Source organism: Carica papaya, chromosome 3 (genome assembly GCF_054855325.1).
Source record: "Carica papaya isolate Zhongbai chromosome 3, ASM5485532v1, whole genome shotgun sequence".
In the NCBI taxonomy this organism is placed as follows: Eukaryota; Viridiplantae; Streptophyta; class Magnoliopsida; order Brassicales; family Caricaceae; genus Carica; species Carica papaya.
In genome coordinates, this window is record NC_142311.1 from 6,074,338 (window position 1) to 6,093,904 (window position 19,567).

General features: G+C 38.7%; 2 protein-coding genes across 5 annotated transcripts; one reads left to right on the top strand and one right to left on the bottom strand.

The window, feature by feature from the left end:
- Nucleotides 1-10,161: 10,161 nt before the first annotated feature.
- LOC110814017 (nuclear transport factor 2-like) lies at nt 10,162-16,025 on the top strand. 3 transcript variants are annotated; one of them, XM_088215301.1, is made up of 10 exons: nt 10,162-10,326; nt 10,443-10,550; nt 10,667-10,801; nt 11,944-12,250; nt 12,855-13,120; nt 13,222-13,408; nt 13,618-13,739; nt 13,824-13,889; nt 14,608-14,689; nt 14,975-15,487. In XM_088215301.1, the coding sequence occupies exons 2-10, from the start codon at nt 10,512-10,514 to the stop codon at nt 15,184-15,186; spliced, it is 1,416 nt and encodes a 471-aa protein (XP_088071427.1). In that variant the 5' UTR covers nt 10,162-10,326; nt 10,443-10,511; the 3' UTR covers nt 15,187-15,487. The 3 variants fall into 3 exon arrangements, 2 of the variants coding, with proteins under 2 accessions (XP_088071427.1, XP_088071428.1); XR_015817652.1 differs by lacking the exon at nt 14,975-15,487 and adding an exon at nt 14,028-14,122 and having other exon boundaries at nt 10,165-10,550; XM_088215302.1 differs by lacking the exon at nt 14,975-15,487 and adding an exon at nt 15,748-16,025 and having other exon boundaries at nt 10,165-10,550.
- On the bottom strand, nt 13,649-19,164 carry TPR4 (Tetratricopeptide repeat (TPR)-like superfamily protein). Of its 2 annotated transcripts, XM_088215303.1 has the most exons (7): nt 18,546-19,164; nt 17,933-18,105; nt 17,688-17,772; nt 17,374-17,598; nt 16,637-16,809; nt 16,458-16,551; nt 13,649-13,763 (listed from the first exon to the last, which is right to left on the bottom strand). In XM_088215303.1, the coding sequence occupies exons 1-7, from the start codon at nt 18,993-18,995 to the stop codon at nt 13,752-13,754; spliced, it is 1,212 nt and encodes a 403-aa protein (XP_088071429.1). In that variant the 5' UTR covers nt 18,996-19,164; the 3' UTR covers nt 13,649-13,751. The 2 variants fall into 2 exon arrangements, with proteins under 2 accessions (XP_088071429.1, XP_021897022.1); XM_022041330.2 differs by lacking the exon at nt 13,649-13,763 and having other exon boundaries at nt 16,265-16,551.
- Nucleotides 19,165-19,567: the final 403 nt, after the last annotated feature.

A 19,567-nucleotide genomic window follows, 5' to 3' on the forward strand; every position in this document is an offset into this window, starting at 1 on the left:
ACGTGCTCACAATATAAAAGATCAAACTACCTAAAGGAGAAACTTGAAAGTAAAAGCTACGAATATGACTATGGAGTCTTTAGGCGTCCCCTTCGTCGTCCTCCTGCGGAACCGGCTCGGGAACAATGTCTTCCTGATCTGAATGATTAAATAAGGAATGAGCTACACTAGCCCAGTAAAGACATCACGATATCTCACCGTCACGGAGGTAAATGTGGGTAGAAAACACAAAAAGACCAATGGAGCATAATTTACAACAAATCCTTTTATCAATAATAAAACTTTTACCATTCACTTACCTCGGTGAAATTCATAAAAACAATATACGAAAGCAATAACATCATCATCATCATGAAATCATATATAAACTGTATGACATAATACTTATCAAGCCTTTCATAATTCAATCGTTACACAACATATTTTCCTCATTTACCAGCCCACTAGTATCCATGGGGATCCATAGGGGTCCCGCTACCCGTTAACCCTTAACACTTGAAATCGTATTCCAGGGCCGTCCCCATACCCCGTCCGGTATGGGCGCCAAAACGCATAAGATCTCCATACCCCATCCGGTATGGGAGACCACAATCCCGGTAGGGTTTCCTACGGACCCGATCCGTCCACCATCTCCCAGGATATCTAGTCAGGCTGACCACATTATACAATTACCTATTTACATAATCTTTCATTCTCCTTTCCCTCATTCAGCATTATCAATCCACATACAAACAAGCAAAACGGTAATTTATGCCAAACAGACAACATACAGCATCAATACCCCAGTCATTCAATCCATAATCAGTAAAACAGAAAAATATGCACACGAAACTGTAAAATGAAAACATCAAACCTCATACTGCATTTAAAACTGTAAAACAGGCCAAATAACAGTTAACCGACAAACACACTATACTCGGGCTCCATTAGCGACCTTAAGCAATTTCACACATTCGTTGATTCATAGAATACCATTTTATCATTTATTGAACTTTAATGCCGTGATAGGAGATAGGGTGAGGGGTCCTTACACGTTTTGGGGTCCGAACACGGCTTCACAGTGCGCCTACAGGCTGTCCCTAATTTTCCCTGCATTTTTCCCGGGGAACTGAAACGCACAACTGGTACCTGCACGTGTTCCAAAAAATCCCAAATTAGGCCCAGGGCCCCTTTTTGGCCAATATCGCAATTCTGGCACGGCGGCTCCGCCGTGCTCCAGCGACGGCGCCGCCGCTTGCGGCTGCGATTCACCTCGGTTTGGCCATTTTCGACCGTTTCCGGCCGAATTCGGCCACACTTGCATCGATCCTTGCGATTAAATAACTCTAGGGCCCTCGAGGGGCCAAAAAATTACGGAAAAACGAATCTTACTGGCGGCGGTGATATAAAAATTACATTAAACGGAGGCCGGGAAAGGCCTCATCAGAGGCAAAAACCGAGGAGGGACGCGGCGGCGCCGCTGGGTTTCGGCCGTGTTTTCCGACCGTTTGGCCGGGATTTTGGCTCCGATTTGGCCACAGGGGAAATCAGCGTGGAAAAACGAGTCAGGGGTATGAAATTTACCTCGATCGGCGGTCGGAAATCCCTCCGGTGCAGCGGCGGGTGGCGGCGAGTGGCGGTGGCCGGCTTCTGGTTCGTCTTCTCCGGCGAGGGCAGGCGGCTAGGGTTTTGTGGTCTGGTGTGGGGGTCTTATTTATACCCTTTTGCCTTTTGATCTCAGCCGTCCATTTTGATTGAATCTGGGCCGTCCGTGCGATTGCATCTGGGCCGTCCGATCGCACGTTTTATCTGGGCCGTCCAATCGCGCATAAGCGGATCGCCAACGTGGCCCGTCCCGGATCGACGTGGTCTTGCCACGTGGCAGGTCCCGATTGGCCGGGACTGCTGACTGGGTCTGCTGACGTGGCCCCCCCCCCCTTTTTTTTTTTCAATTTCCCGGGCGCTACAAAGCAGGTCGTTGGTGGGAGCTCAAGCAGGCCACCCTACCTATACCAGCCACCTGGGAGCAGTTCTTAGCGGTCTTTCATGCGGAGTATCTCCCTAAGCACATCCGACACCTGAAGGAGGTGGAGTTTGTTCAGCTGGTTCAGGGAAACATGACGGTATCAGAATATGCTAGTAAGTTCCTAAAGCTGGGCTGATACTCCCCGGAGACATTGATGGATGAAGGCAGGAAGGCCAGGAGATTCTAGTGGGGCCTCCGCCCAGAAATCAAGCAACACTTATTGGTACTGGAGCTTAAGACATACTTAGTCGTTCTAGCAAAGGCACAGATTATGGAGAGGAGTTTCAACACCCATCCTCAGTCAGCAGGGAGTCACCGACCCTCAGCTCCACCCCGCAAACCAGCACCTACTGCGCCGGTCCAACCAAATAAGAGGCCCAGACCAATGATCCAGGCCCCTCCTCAGGCTCCAAGGGCAACACGTGGAAAGATCTGCCAGCACTGTGGCATGGATCACGGGGACCGACCATGCTACCGCCTCAACAACACCTGTCGCATATGTGGTAGTGCCCAGCACTATGCGAGAGAGTGCCCGAGGAACCAGAACCAAGGAAGATCTCCTTTTCAGGGCAGGGTTTACAACCTTACCCAGCAGGATGCCGACGCCGACACGGACGTGGTACAGGGTATGTACACTATCTGTGACCATATTGCTCATGTTTTATTTGACACTGGTGTATCGCATTCTTTTGTCTCACATGTTTTTACTTCCAAACTTAATGTATCACCTGATAAACTTGATTCATTGTTGTTTGTGTCTATTGTTGGGGGTGAAATACTATTAGGGAAAGTTATCTACAGGGCTTGTGCCGTGGAGATAGCAAATGAAAAACTGAGTGTAGACCTAATAGGGTTAGACACAGGAGATTTTGATGTAATCTTAGGAATGGATTGGTTAGCGGTGCATCACGCCACCATAGATTGCTTTAACAAGAAGGTTGTATTTAATCCTCCCAATGAGGAGCCATTTACAAATTAATAAAATTATTTAGTACTTATTCCTTGATAGTAAGTTTTCTTAATTTTTTAGTACCTTAATCTTGTTATTTTCTCTAACTAGGCAAGCCCAAGAAAGAAATTTGTATTCAAAAGATTCCGGTAGTCCGAGATTTTCCAGATGTGTTTCCAGACGAACTACCCGGACTGCCAGTGGACAGGGAAATCGAGTTCATTATAGACTTACAGCCAGGCACCCAGCCCATTTCGGTTGCTCCTTACCGCATAAGCTGCATTGAAATGGAAGAGCTGAAGAAACAGATCACTGAATTGCAAGACAGTGATTTTATTAGACACAGTGTGTCCCCTTGGGGTGCCGGAGTCACTTTTGCAAGGAAGAGAGATTGAACGTTGAGACTGTGTATTGATTACAGAAGATTAAACAAGGTTACGATCAAGAATAAATATCCCATTCTAGGAATAGATGACCTCTTTGATCAGCTGCAGGGTGCACAGGTCTTCTCTAAAATATACCTGCGATCAGGCTACCATCAGGTGAAGATAAGAACAGAAGATATTCCCAAGACGGCCTTTCGGAACAGGTACAGACACTATGAGTTCCTGGTCATGCTATTTGGGCTAACCAACACCCCGACAATCTTTATAGATCTGATGAACAGAGTCTTCAGAGAGTTCTTGGATCAATTTGTTATCGTGTTCATCGATGACATCTTAATCTACTCAAAAAGCAAAGAAGAACATGCTCACTATCTTGCCCAAGTTTTGCAGGTCCTCATAAACAAAAAATTATATATAAAGTTGAGTAAGTGTGGATTCTGGCTTGAGCAAACCGCCTTCCTAGGACACATTATATCAAAGAAAGGAGCATCAGTGAATCCCGAAAAGGTTGAAGTGATACTTGGCTGGGAGAAGTTGACATCAGTTAAGAAGATCTGTAGCTTCTTGGGAATGACAGGTTATTACTGCAGGTTTGTTGAAGGATTCTCCAGCCTAGCAGCTCCTCTAACCCGACTCACAAAGAAGAATGCCAAATTTGAGTGGAATGAGGACTGCGAAAGAAGTTTTTCAGAATTAAAGAAGCGGTTGACTACTGCACCCGTACTGGCTTTACCGAGTGGATCGGGGGGATATGCAGTTTATAGTGATGCCTCCAATCTAGGCCTGGGTTGTGTCTTGATGCAGCATGGAAATGTCATAGCATATAGGTCCAGGCAGTTAAAAAATCATGAGAAGAATTATCCCACCCATGACTTGGAGCTTGCCGCAATCATACACAACTTGAAAATCTGGCACCACACTTATACGGAGAGACCTTTTAGATCTATACCGATCATAAGAGTTTGAAACACATATTTACTCAGAAGGATCTCAACATGCCTCAGAGAATGTGGATAGAACTCCTTAAAAACTATGATTGTGATATCTTATAACATCTGGGTAAGGGCAACGTGGTAGCAGATGCTCTCAGCAGGAAAAGTGCAGGTATCTTAGCTCATTTGATGGTTTTAGAATGCAGGCAAATTAGGGCCACACAACAGGTTCGACTTCAGGACTTGAGGAGAGTCACATGTTTGGGCCGCCTGACAGTCCAGCCCGAGTTAATCTAGAGAATAAGGGAAGCCCAGTCAGTCGACCCCGCCATGGTAGCCCGCAAGAAGGATGCAGAACAGGGAGTGAGCTCAGAATTTCGAATCTCTGCTGATGGATTACTCCGTTTCCAAGACAGGGTGTGTGTCCCATATGACAGTGAGTTAAAGAGAGACATCATGATAGAGTCTCATAGCTCGAAGTTTGTCATGCATCCAGGAAGCACCAAAATGTACCAAGGCATGCGACCCCGGTTTTGGTGGAATGGGATGAAGAGAGACATAGTCGACTTTGTATCCAAGTGCTTGGTATGTCAGCAGGTCAAGGCAGAGCATCAGCGCCCAGGTGGGCTACTTCAGCCGTTACCGATTCCAGAGTGGAAGTGGGAACACATCACTATGGACTTCGTAACGGGATTACCCAAGGCACGTTCAGGACATGACGCCATCTGGGTAATCGTTGACCGGCTTACCAAATCTTCTCACTTCTTGGCCATCAGAATGACCGACCCCTTGGATAAGTTGGCAAGAATGTATATCCAGAAAATAGTCAGATTGCACGGAGTTCCAGTGACAGTGGTATCTGACAGTTACCCCAGGTTCACTTCTAGGTTTTGGAGTAGCTTTCAGCAAGTCATGGGAATAAAGCTATCTCTCAATACTGCCTTCCATCCTCAGACTGATGAACAATCAGAAAGGACAATTCGTACACTTGAGGATATGCTCCGAACATATATCCTTGACTCCGGGGGTCATTGGGATGACCATCTACCCCTGATAGAGTTTGCCTACAACAACAGCTACCAAGCAAGTATCAGCATGGCTCCATATGAGGCGTTATATGGGCGCCCGTACAGATCACCGATTTGTTGGTAAGAAGTGGGCGATAGAAGATTGTTCGGCCCGGAGTTAGTAGAGGAGACCACGTCTAAAATAGTTAAAATCAGAAAGAACATTCAGACAGCTCAGAGTTGGCAAAAGAGTTTTGCGGACACCCGAAGGAGAGATCTAGCGTTTGAGAAAGGCGACCAAGTGTTCCTTAAGGTCACTCCTTTCAAGGGAATTAGTAGGTTCGGCAGGAGGGGAAAATTGAACCCCCGATTTATTGGACCTTTTAAAATCTTAGACAGGATTGGTACTGCTGCCTACAGACTAGCACTGCCTCCAGAGCTCTCCAAGGTCCACAATGTATTCCACGTATCCATGCTACGTAAGTACAACCTGGAACCCTCTCATATCTTGGCTCATGAACTGCTTCCACTCCAAGAGGACTTATCTTATGAAGAAGTACCAGTCGGTATCACGGACCGAAAGAGCAGGATACTCTGCAACCGGAAAATATCATTTGTAAAAATCGTGTGGCAGAACCACACGCCCGAGGAGGCTACCTGGGAGCTAGAATCAGGTTATAGAGCCCAGTATCCTCATTTGTTCGACCAAGAGTAATAGGCAAATTTGAAAAACCAAATTTCTTTAAGGGGGGAGAGTTGTAACACCCAATTTATTATTTTTATTTTTTCTTATTTATTTTAATATATATTATAATTTTAGTTTAATTTTTTAATATTTAAATTATAAGGTTTTAATATAATATAATATAATTTAATAAAAATAAAAATAATAATAATAATGATAAAATAGGGTAAAATTATTTTTGGGATTTAATTGAAATTAATTTTGGGGAAAGAGGGTGAAAATTTGGATTCTGTGGGTGTTTTTGAAAGGAAAATCAGAAACCGGGGGTCAAAACATAATTTAAGAAAGTTGTGCCACGTCAGCAACCCAGTCAGCAGCCCCGGCCAACCAGAACACACCGCGTGGCAAGGAAGCTGACGCGAGAGACCACGCAGGACAGAGCCACGTGAGCGATCCACGTGCACGCGATCGAACGGTCCAAATCTCACGCATGCGGACGGCCCAGATCTCACGCGCACAGACGGCCCAGATCTCACGCGTGCGGACAGACCAGATTGAATCACGCACGGACGGCCCAGATCGCATCGCGATGGACGGTCCAGATTTATTCTAATTTTAATTGCAATTGGACGGTTCAGATTAAATCGTGATGGACGGCTGATATTAAAAGGGGAAGGTTATAAATAACCTCACCCACACCCGACCCCAAACCCTAGCCGCCAGTGCCCTCGCCGGAGAAAAAGAACCAGTCGCCGGAGGAGCCAGCCGCCGCCACCCGCCGCCGTACCAGAGGGTTTTTCGACCGCCAAACGAGGTAAATTTTCTCCCCTTGGCTCATTTTTCGATGCTGAATCCACCTATGGAAAAAACAAAGCCAAATCACGGGCCAATCGGCCGAAAAATACCGCTGAAGTCCAGCGGCGCCGCCGCGGCTTCCCTCAATTTTTGCCTCCGATGAGGCCCTTTCCGGTTCCCGTTCGATCTAATTTTTACACCACTGTGATTATCGTCCTTTTCTCTACATGTTGACCGGAGCAAAACATCAAACCGCGACTCGCGCCGGAGAAGCCGCCGCACCCGAGAGCTCCGCTGCCGGTAAGTCTCGGTTTTTCATGATGTTTTGGCCCACCGAGGGCCCTAGGGTTGTTTTATCGCAGGAACCAATGCAAGTTTGGCCGAATTCGGCCAAAAATGGCCGAAAACAGCCAACTCGAGGCGGATCGCCGCCACGGGCGGTAGTGCCATCGTTGGAGCACGGCGGAGCCGCCGTGCTGGAATTCTAATATTGGTCGAAAAGGGGCCCTAGGTCTGATTTGGGATTTTTTGGGACACGTGCAGGTACCGGTAGTGCGTTTTAGTTTTTCAGAAAAAATTCAAGAAATTTAGGGACAGCCTGTAGGTGCATTGTAGAGCCGATTTCAGTAAGGATCTCTCACTCTATTTCCTATCACGGCATTAAAGCCTAATAAATGATAAAATGATATTTTATGACTTAATAGGTATGTATAATTGATTAAGGTTGCCAATAAAGCTCGAATTTGATATATTATCGGTCAGTTGTTGTTTGATCTATTTTTCAGCTTTAAATGCAGTATGATATTTGATGTATTTATTTTATGGTTTTGTATGCATGAATCATGATTTCTTTTATTATGGTTTGAATTATGGTGAACCCAATACTGTGTTGTTTTGTTTGGTGTTCATTATTGGTTTACGTGTTTGTGTATGATTGGATGATTGAGACCAAGTAAAATGTAAAAAAAAGGTTATGTGGATTGATAAATGGATAATGTGGACAGCCTGACTAGATATCCTGGGAGATGGTGGACGGACCGGATCCGTAGGGAACCCTACCGGGAACGTGGTCTCTCATATTGGACGGGGTATGAAGACCTTATGTGTTTGGCACCCATACCGGACGGGATATGGGCACTAAACACATAAGGCGAACGAGGTATGGGGACGACCCATTTCACCCTTATATCGGACGGAGTATTGAGGTTTATGGTTTTGGTGCCCATACCGGACGAGATATGGGGACGGCCCTGAAATCAGGTTATTAATGTTAATGGTTCACGTGTAGCGGGGACCCCCTATGGATCCCCATGGATACTAGTAGGCTGGTAAAAGAGAAAATTTGTTGTCTGATTATTGAAGTGCAAAAGTATAACATGTGTTATGTTACAAAGTGTATATGATTTTATGATGGTTATAATGCTATTGTTTTCACATGTTATTTTCACAAATCTCATCGAGGTAAGTGGACAGTAAAGGTTTTTATTATTAATAAATGAATTTGTTATAAATTATGCTCTATTGGTCATTTTTGTTTTCTACCAACCTTTACTTCTGTGGCAGTGAGATAGTGTGATATCTTTACTGGGGTAGTGTAACTCATTCCTTACTTAATCATTTCAAATCAGGAAGACGTGGTTCCCGAGCCCGTTCCACAGAAAGACGGCAAGTTAGACGCCTAAAGACTTTATAGGTCTATTTATAGTTTTTCTTTCGAGTATTTCTTTTAATTAGCTTATTCTTTCATATGTTGAATACGTTTATGACTATTGTGTAAGGGATATTAATCAAAATTTTTATTTCGCTTCCGCATTTAAGATTTTTAATACATACATCCTCACTTAAATTTTCGAGACCGTTACGTATACTTTGTTGTTCTATACATATTGTATAATATATATATATAAGGGGACTGTTCTAGGCTAGGCATACATAAGAAAAGCAAACTTAAAATCTAGAAAGCCTGTAATTTTCATTTGGTCCAGAAAGCCAAATACAAAACGTGACATTATGGTTTTATTGTTGTGAAATTAAGCATCACTCAGTATTATTTATTTGTTTTGCATTATAATTGTGCCTTAAATATTCGACCCATTTGAAAATTTTAATCAATAAGCAATCATATACATATTATGCATATATATATATATACATATAATATATTGAGATTTATGATTGATTACCCATATGGATACAACATAATTCTCAATGATTTATGATTTGGAAAGTAAATAATTTTCTACTTGTGAATTTGCAGAGAGAAAATTGTGTACGATTGGAATGCTTGAATTGGGGTAACATTGAGAATGATGTTGTTCATTCTTGATTATTTTCTGCATGAAAATGGGTTTCGTCTGACATTAATCGAACCCAAAAAAGCTAAACACTTTTTAATTAATGCTAATCTTAAGTCATTTTCAACAACCTTCATTTCTTATATTTATACACTTCCTACCAAAAAAACAAAAATTTCTAAATTTGAATCTTTCTTGAAAATTTTAGAAAGGTTACTTCATTAAGAAGAAGTGAAAACTATTATAATTAAATTAAAATTTACTTAAATTTTTTATATGTGAACATAATATCTATTTAAATATGTTCGAATGATCATTTTTTATAATTAAAATTTATATAATGTTATTTTAATTTCGTCTTATGTAAAATAAATTTACGATTATAGAATCGACTGATTATTATATTATAAATTAAAATTTATAATCTTAATCTAAGAAATTTTAAAATAAAAAAAATAGATTCTAAAAGTTAACGAGAAGTCAATAAAAGGTATCGCGAACAATCACGATAATCGAGTTCATTGATTTTTTTTAATTTTTTAAATAATTTGATTTTAATCGAGATTTAATTTTAATAGATAAAAATTATTTTATAAAATACTATATATTAGATAAAAATTAAATTTTAATGATGAAAATTTGTAAAATAATTACTTTATGCCGATTTTAGATATATATATATATATAAAGTTGTATTGCTTTTTTTTTTTGGTGTTTTAACAGGTAATAGGAAAAGTTTGGAAGTATAAAATATATTTTTTTCTTATTTTGAGAAAAAAGTAGAAAAAGTTTCTTAAGATGAGAATTAATTTTTTTTTAAAAAAAATACTGCCTAAAACTTGTAAAACAATCAATTTCTTTCTTCATATATATAATTATTATTCTTAAATGAGAGATTAATTAGTAGTTTATAAATATAATCATACATAAATAAATAAATGAAGAATGAATGCGTACGATAAGGATCAAAATGGTACAAAATATTGTAAATAAAGGATGAAGCGCATGCTAGCGGAAGCCAGTGAAGAGAAAGTTGTCTTTTTTAAGAGAAAAAAGAAAAAGCGCACCTTTCTACGTAACACACTTTTTTTCACATAAAATCTGCTGACGGATATCCAAACCAACCCAGTGAGAGGTCTTCTACAAAAAGAGAACAAAACCCCAAAACACGGAGAGGGGGAGAGAGAGAGAGAGAGAGAGAGAGAGAGAGAGAGAGAGAGAGAGAGCCAAAAACCAGTGGAGAAGATCTTTTCTCAAATCTCTCTCTCTCTAGGTTTCTTCTCTTCTATCTTCTATCTTCTTCTATCTATCTTTCTGCATCTTCCTCTTAGATTTGCCTACGCGTCTATTCGTGTTTTCTCTTATAGGGGACTTCGGTTGTGTTTACAGATCTTGGCGGAAGGTTTGCCCGTTGGTGGATCTATTTAAGGTTTAAAGGGTTTAAGGGGGTTTCGACGGATGGCCACTCCTTTTCCTATCCCGGTCACTGCTGCACAGGTTCTTTTTTCATTTTCTCTTTCTATCATTTTCGTTTCGTTTTTCTTTCTTTTTCTTTTGGAATTTAAAAATGAAGTGAATTGAAATCTGGATTTTGTTTTTTGGTTCCTTTTAAGGTGGGTACGTATTTTGTTGGGCAGTACTATCATGTGTTGCAACAACAGCCAGAATTTGTACACCAGTTCTATAGTGACGCCAGTACGATGCTTCGTATCGATGGCAATACCAGAGAGACCGCCGCTGGGATGCTGGTATATTTGCATTTCTTTTTAGTACCCACTCATTTTTACAAGTTTTAATCTTTCATGTTTTCTTAACGGGTTTCTCGCCGATATGGGGAAAATGGTAGATTTCTTATTTATCATCTGTTCTATGTATTCAAGTTCAATGTATAGATAATTACATGATTGAAAGGAATTTTTTTTCGTTTGTGTTAATGAATTGCTATCGTGCTTTTGATGTTGTCTTCCTCCAAATTTTCTTTAACGTGGAGTCCTAAGGGGTTATTATGTCTGAATTGTTTGTGCTCTATGAGTTCTCTTTATTTTCTGCATTCCAGTTGGGTTTTCTTGTATAAGGAGCTTCTCTCGTCTGTGTTTAATGACTTCCTATTGGACTGTTTTTATTTGGCGGCTTCTTCGTAGAAAATGATGAAGATAGAGTGGGGTTTGGGGAACTGGATGATCTGGTTCATTACTTTTTGATTGCAGCACAAACATTTTATGGAAAACGAGGTTTTCTTTGCCACGCACAAACATTAGTTACATAAGAGTGGAGTTTACTCTCTGTCACCCTTCTGCAGCCTTTTATAAAGATGAGCCATATTAACACCATAAAGGAAAATTAAAGATATTGCATAACTTAAGCTTTTAGCTTGTATTGGCCTAAGATATGATATGATCACTCAAGAACTATATAGCCACTAGTTGCCTGATTAAAGTACTGGGTAATGTGTTTTCCCTTTCTTGGAGGAGCTGTCTGCCCGAAGGGGCTATGTTTATATTTCCTGGGCATGTGTATTTTGATATTTATTTGAGTTGTTAACATTTTTAGGTGACATATATGATGAAAGTTTGTAGTATGGAATGATAATATCTACATTAGCAATAAATGTTTTGGCTCTGATGTTGAGAAAATAACTATATCCATTTAGCAATAAATGAGGGTATGGCTGTTAATTGCTCCCGTAGTATCTTAGTTGATATGTTTCTTTACCTTTCTGTTGTGCTCTTACAAATATGCTTGTGATGCAGAAGTGAATTTATTTTCTGGTAGAAGTGGAACATGAGTTCTATGTCAGATTTTATCGGTTGTGAGAAGTTGCTTGTTTTGGTTTTTTTATTCAGTTCAATTAATGATTAGTGCTTGTTTTCATCATTTGTCCGTTTTGCAGCAAATGCATGCATTAATTATGTCGCTGAATTTTAATGCGATTGAGATCAAAACTGCACATTCCCTGGAATCTTGGAATGGTGGCGTCCTTGTGATGGTTTCTGGTTCCATGCAAATAAAAGATTTCAGTGTCAGAAGGAGATTTATGCAAACATTTTTTCTTGCACCTCAGGAGAAAGGCTATTTTGTTCTTAATGACATTTTTCACTTTAATGATGACGAACCAGTTCATCACCATCCGGCAGTCTTATTAGCCCAGGGCAACCTTGACCCCAAACGCAATGCTTCTGCTGCAATTCCTGAGCCTGGTATTATGATACAAATAGAATTGAGTAAAACTAGGGTGGCACTTGGCATGATGATGTTTGTTTGTTTCTTTAGTAAATGAATGAGACTTCTAATGCAGTCAACCCATAATCAACTAATTAATTTCATGCTTGCTGGATGTAGGTATTACCTTTTGGTTTGCTGTTAAATGGTATATCTGGAGTTTCTTCTGGAAACATCTTTATGTCTGTGCTTCCCTTGTCTAACGTTACCCACCTTTTTTTTTTTACAGTTACCCACCTAACTGTCATAAAAACATCATTGTTTAAAATTGTGTTAGCGCTAGGATTTGCATGATGGTGAATTTAGTCTTTATTGCATGTTTTTGGAAGTGGTCAACTCAGTAGTCAATTCAAGTCTGCAACTGCAGGACATAGTTATTTCTCCTTGGTTAGCACTCGAAGTTATCCCTTGAGCTTAATATGGAAACATTTTCATGCTATACTAAACCTATGACAACAATTGCCCATGTTTTAACCTTGAAATTTTTAATTATTTCCTTCCAAAAGTTCAGCTAAAAGCACATCTTGCTGAATACATGAACAGTTTCATACTACTTTTCTGCAAATATATATCCTTTTGCAGTGTCCAACTATTTACTTGCTGGAGAGATCCCAGGAAGGGAATTTGTGACTTGTGCTGATGTCAAAGAAAATGGTCCAGTTGACAATTATAATTTACCAGAGCAACCATTGCAGCAACCCCTTGAGTCTGAAAATATTGTAGAGAACAATTGTGCAGATGAAACAAATGGTTCTGTTACAAATACAGTGAATGCCATACAAGACTACCTGCCTGCTTCTGTGGAGGAATCTGTTGGAGAACGCCAAAAGCACACATATGCCTCCATAGTATGGACCCTTTAGTTGTTATACCAGTTTCAGATATGCACATACGAAATTATTCATTTTTATGGGACTGACTATTGTTTCCTTATTTTTCTTCCTGGAAGTTACGCGTTGCTAAAGGACAGTCAGCTCCAGCTGCTGCTGAACAACCTTTGAATGACAAGAATAACCTTTCTGCTTCAGAGTGGAATCATCCTTCACAGCCTGTTAATCAGCAGCAATTAGTGTCATCAACTATTGCTGAAAGATCTGTAGCAGAAACAGAGGAAGTTTCTGCCATAGAAGATGAAGGTTAACCTTAATTCCCACTATCTTTAACAGTTATAATGCGGCTTCCTAAAATTTTAAGAAACATCGTTTTCTATATTTTAGTATTTGGTATTACATCTTTTATATTAGTAGAGAACTCCCTTATTTTTTTTATTTGCTTTACTTGTAGTAACATAATGTTGGTTACATATTTTAAGTGTACTGTTGATTTAATATGTTTATGATTTCAGGAGAAATAAAATCTGTTTACGTGAGAAACTTGCCTTCTACTGTTTCCGAGTCTGAAATCGAAGAGGAATTTAAGAAATTTGGAGAAATCAGGCCTGATGGTGTGGTCATTCGGAGCCGCAAGGTTTTTCCTTATCTAATCCTGTATCTGCAATTACAGGTATCTCATCATCAAATTTATTAAAATAAAAGTCCTCTTTGTTTGCAGGATGTTGGTGTTTGCTATGCATTTGTTGAATTTGAAGATATGAGCAGTGTTCATATTGCAGTCAAGGTCTGAATTTTCCAACCATTTTGAGGGTGAACTTTTCACTTGAGAAAAGAAAAATTAAGTGATATTACTTCTTTTACTTCTCAGTATTTTGATTTCAGTGTCTTTGCATTTTCATGTGCCCCTTCTTTTTTCTATAAGGAGTGTACTCCTGTAATTAGTGGGATTGGACCCGCATAATCGAACTCCGTCACCTGATTGACTGGGAGCATATGGCCATTGCAGCTAAGCTCCAGGTTTTATGGTCCTCTTTTGCTTATAGGATTTTTGTACCATTAGATCTTGTACATATTCTATCTGCAATTTCTCTCTTCTCTCTCTCTTTCTTATGTTTTTTATTTAAAAAAAAAACTATCTGGATTTCACTAAAGCTGTCTCAGTTCTCTCTATCTAAACTTCACTAGATTCTAATACAATTTTACTACCGGTAGATCTGCTTGAGACATCCATCTCAATGTTACCAAAGCTTCTCCACTCTCTCACTGAATTTTCACAAGCTGCTAATAAGCCTTTGGATATTTGATCTGCATGCAGATGTTCTTCCTGAACTTTACTAATGCTCTTTCCACAAACTCTCTCTCGTTATCTGTCCCATATGTTGGGACATAGTATTTGATTTCTTATTATTCTGTTACGGTGTATTAGGTGATATTGTTGTGAAATTTATTCTACATTGATGGTTTGTGTCAACATATGTCTGTGTCGTTTTATATATATGCAGGCAGGCAGTGCACAAGTTGCTGGACGACAGGTATACATTGAAGAGAGGAGACCAAACAGCAATATCCCCTTGAGAGGAGGGAGTGAGTATTTTAATGTTTTATCTGTATTTTTCACTATTCTTGGAATATCTTGATTCACATGCACTTGAAAAATTGGTTGATCAACTTTTTTCTATCATGTGTAAATTGTCAGCGCCTGTGTTTGGTAATCTAATTGGGCATTGGATCTGATGGTTTTAGATAGTTTTCCTGGAGGACTGTTGTAACATCATGAAGCTACAAATTCTTATCATATTCTTTGGATTTTGTCTGTTGCATAGGGTTCTATTTTTTTTAACTTGTATCTCACTGAAATGTTTCAATCAGGAGGTAGGGGTAGAGGGAGAGGTGGCTATCAATCGGAGGCTACAAGAGGCCGCTTCAGTGGTCGAAGTTTTGGTAGGTTAAGTATCCAGGATGGAGGGGAACGAGAGTATAACAGACCAAGAGGAAATGGTTTCTATAGGCCAGGTCCTCGCCAGGACAGAGGTTTCTTAGGTCACCAAATCTCAAGAAGTGGACAAAATTCAGTGGAGTAGAGGTTTTAGAAAAAAATTCAAGTAATATTCTCAGGGTCAGTTTTCATTAGATTTGATAGGAATATGAATTTCATTATTTTCTCCAAAGGGGTTTTGTGATGCGATTATTTATTTGGAAAACCCCCTGGTTTGGTAGGTATTATTATGCTTGAACATTTGGGGATACCATCTCTAGGTAATATGGAGAAGCGATTTTAGCTGAATGGACATTTATTCAATTTTGTATTATTTAAAGGATGCTGTTGAGCAAATAAAGCAAATTCTGCATGTTGTCCATGCTGGATGTAGTGATTTTGTAAAATTGATTTGTCAATTTGGTGTTGTATTTTCCAATTGAAAAGGAAGGTATGGTTTCTGTTGTTGACATATATGCTTATTATCACTTATCTATTCTAGTCATCTCTCATGAGGTCAGTGGGTTGATTTTTTGGTCTGCCGATATGTGTGTGTGTGTGTGTGTGTGTGTATATATTCTGAACTTAGTCTTTTCAATTTAATTCATACCATGTATATAACAGTTCCTATGAGCTGTAGCGCTGCCTTGTTTGTTTTTGAAAGTAGGTATCTTGTTAGTGAAAGTCGCGGAGAAGAACTGATATTTGTCGACGGGTTTCAGTTGCCATAGGTGAAGGAGCCAATATTGAAGTCAGGATTTTTCTTTTGGATGGTTTCTGGGTTCTTGGGTTAAAAATTGAGGGGCTTAGATTTTGTACAATTGTTGTAGTACATGATGAATCAATATTGAAATTTGATTGAAAATTTTATGAGGTTTTGAGTTTAAGTTGGATGATTTCGACTAGAAGCTATTGAAACATATATGTAAGCATGTTGTACCTGTTCCTGTTGTCCTGTCTCTTTTGCTCTCTCTCTCTCTCTCTCTGTCTGTAGATTTAATATTCGGTGAGTCCGTTGATTGATCTTCTCAATAATAGTTTTATATATATATTTTTTAAATTATATTTTTATATCAACAATTTTATACTTAGTCATTTCATTTCTTTTATAAAATTGAATTAAACAAAATATTACATTCTTTTTTAAATAAATATAAACTTAGAGAATGAAAACTAAAACATAATGGACAGCATAATATGTTCATTCTCTCTTTTTTTTTTTTTACTAATTTTTATTCATAAATAGTGTTAGTTACAGTGCCTATAAGGCAATCTTTTATTTTCTACCCAAAAGAAAAAGAAGATAATGTTCTAGTGAGCTTAGATGTGCAACATATAATGACTAATGAGTGCTTATTAAGCACTTGCAATACTTACAACTCCTCCATGAACTTCAAAGTTATCGTCTTGGCTCACACTCTCCTCTCCTTCAGTTTCCCACAAGAAACGAGCATATGCTGCAACAACATGGCTGAAAGCAGACAATCAAACAAACACTCTCTCAACCCATTATTCTGTACTGGGAGATTCTGATAATCAATCACACATATATATACCTGTCTCCAGGAGTAGCTTCAACTGCCTTCTCAAAGTAATACATGGCTTTATCATGGTCGTTATGAACATCCCAAACCAACTTGGCATATTGGGATATTGTTTCACCATCTCCCGGATCAGCTGTCATCGCATGCCAGTAGTATTCTTCTGCTCCTTTCAAGTCTCCTTTCAACTGTCACTCAAATTGTAGATAACAATCACTTTGACTGAAACTCCAACAAAGAAAATGATGAAACATATTAATCAAGACTCATGAACTAATATCCCTCAGATTTTTCTAAGATGCATTTTAATCAAATAGGAACTAAGAGTATATTGCTTGTAAATTCTTTCAAAAGGAAGCATATCCAATTATCCTTACGGTGTAATTGTATGGTGTCAAGAAGAGTTACTCAGGTACATCAACTATAACGCAGAAGGTCTACCAGAGCAGGCATGGCACAGACAAGGAACTATGGAAGACCAACTCATGAGGGGAATTAGTTCTAATACCATGTAGATTTTTATCCAAAATAATGAAGTGCCATGAGAAATTTTCCTGTAGGTATATAGACTACTATAGATATTTATGTTCAAATCCATATAAGATGACATCCTGTAACTTATGTTTTCACCTAGTAAACAAATTGTACTACCAATTACTAGGGTTACTCTCACCAGTAAAATTATCATTTACTTCATTGTACTGTCGTATGGAGATTTGCAGCGGAAACATCTATTTATAGTGAAATCTCACCTGACAAAGGAATTGAGCATAATTTTTTAGTATAAGAGGATTGTCAGGGTCTGCCTCAAGCATCCTCTTATAACTCTCCTCAACATTGGCTCCCTTTTCATCAGCTGCCGAAACTTCACTCAGATCATTCCCAAGTCCTGCAACATGATGCAATAATGGCCTAGCTGTCTGGGGACCTTCTTTAGATACCGAATTATTGGCTTCATTTAGATTTTCATCAACAGTCTGTAAGAAATTTTACAAGAGTTAGAGCTTTTCAAGCCTAGCTCACAGTTGAAAGTTATAGAAAATTCATGATTTCCCCCATGAAGCACCTGGACTTCATCTAATTGTTGGTAACTTTCTTCTCTAGCTTCATCTACCTCCCAGAGGAAACTCGCATATGCTGCAAGGATATTGCTGAAAACAAGATACAAAAAGTAAAGCACCAGTTCCATGAGTGAAAAAAAAAAATACATGCAGAGGCATATACAACTTCAAGACCAATTCCCAGTTTCCTTTTCTTTCAAAAGACAGGAAAAAGAAAAAAAGAGAGAAAGAGGAAGTTGGAAACACTCACCTATCTTGAGGAGCAGCAAGAGCTGCACGTTCAAAGTAACACAAAGCTTTACTTTGATCATGATGGACCTCCCACACCAACTTAGCATACATTGATAGAATTTCACCATTTTCAGGATCTGCTAATATAGCACGATGGTAATATTTCTCTGCTCCATGAAACTCACCTTTCGACTGCTTATTTAGCACCATAGACATCAATTTGCTTCATTTTGATTTTCAGAGTATAAATAATTGATTTTTCATCAACTTAAATTTTAAATAATTGGTTCAATAAATTATTTAACATAGTATCACATGACTTTGATTAGTATTTTATCCATGCTCTCAATATAGTATATTTCAGCATTAGAGAAATATGTTAAATTATATAAAATTGATTAGATCATTTTCTATTAGCTTATTGGATATTCAGTTCTATTAATTATTTTAAGTAAATAATGAATGAGCATAAGTGGCAAATGTAGGTCTAAATAAAGACACAATAACAAAGCAGTAGCAGATCTGAAGATACCGAAGATATGATTATGAGAGTTCTAAGCAAATCTACTCAGATCTAAAATGATCTTGACCGAGCAAAATAATCAGAAGCAGATCAAAGAGTTAATTTTCACCTGTAAGAGCTGAGCATAGTTTTTGAGAATCAAAGGATGGCATGGATACTGATCGATCAACCTCTTATAATTCTCCTCAATATCGTCACTCTCATCAAATTCAGGAAAATTAAAATCAACACCACCTAAACCATCGTTACCATCAATTCCAAGTCCGGCAGCGAGATACATTGGAGGACTAGCTGGCCGTTCAATTTCTTCCCCAATACCCAAGTCTCGAATTTCATCTGTTAATGCTTCTTCTTCATCCCCTTCTCCTCGTTCCTCAATCAACCCCATACCCATTTTCCCAAAGCTGAATCCTCCACTATCACCACCCGCAATGCTGTCTCCAATAGTAATTGTCCTTTCCAATGCTTCATCTGTCGGGAGGTTTTCTTGCTGGATCTCTCCATTTTCAGCCCCTTCCGTACGAGTATATATGGAAAGAGATGGTTCGGTTCTCAACATTGTTCAGTGAAGAGATTTTATCAGTTGATTCCAAATCAGAGATTTTCTCAGAAGCTGAACCGAAGGAGAGACTGGAGCTTGTCTTGGGATTCTAAGCAATTAACTAGAACTTAAAAAACAAAGAGATAAAACTGGAAGCAATCTAAGTATTACAGGTTGGATCATAGATCAGATGATGGGCTGAAAATATATATCATATTTTTACCTTTTTTTTTTTTAAATTAATACGAAAAAGTTAGTTGAGATTTTTTAACCTATTATAATTAATTTAAATGAAAAATATTTTTTTACCTAGAAATACAATAAATTCTCTTAGATTTAACTTATTTCATAATTATAATTTCACTGATATATTAAAATTTAATTATTAATTATATTATGTATACCGTTAATCCATAATATAATCATTGATTAATGAATTATATTATATCAGGTTTCATTATAAATTTATTGAATGGAGATGCTGACTAAAGTTCCCAAGAAGCTCATGATTTGAGAAATAAGGATCACGTGAAATCTGGCTTTTAGCTTTTCTTTTTTCATCGTAAGAGGATTTTGATTAAGCTTTGAGT

Coding starts and splice junctions, on each gene's coding strand:
- LOC110814017 (XM_088215301.1), top strand. CDS start 10,512: ATGGCCACTCCTTTTCCTATCCCGGTCACTGCTGCACAG. Junction 13,121..13,221: donor AGCACACATATGCCTCCATA/GTATGGACCCTT, acceptor TCTTCCTGGAAG/TTACGCGTTGCTAAAGGACA. Junction 13,740..13,823: donor TGGTCATTCGGAGCCGCAAG/GTTTTTCCTTAT, acceptor CTTTGTTTGCAG/GATGTTGGTGTTTGCTATGC.
- TPR4 (XM_022041330.2), bottom strand. CDS start 18,995: ATGTTGAGAACCGAACCATCTCTTTCCATATATACTCGTACGGAAGGG. Junction 18,106..18,545: donor ACTATGCTCAGCTCTTACAG/GTGAAAATTAAC, acceptor CTAAATAAGCAG/TCGAAAGGTGAGTTTCATGG. Junction 17,599..17,687: donor AACAATTAGATGAAGTCCAG/GTGCTTCATGGG, acceptor AATTTCTTACAG/ACTGTTGATGAAAATCTAAA.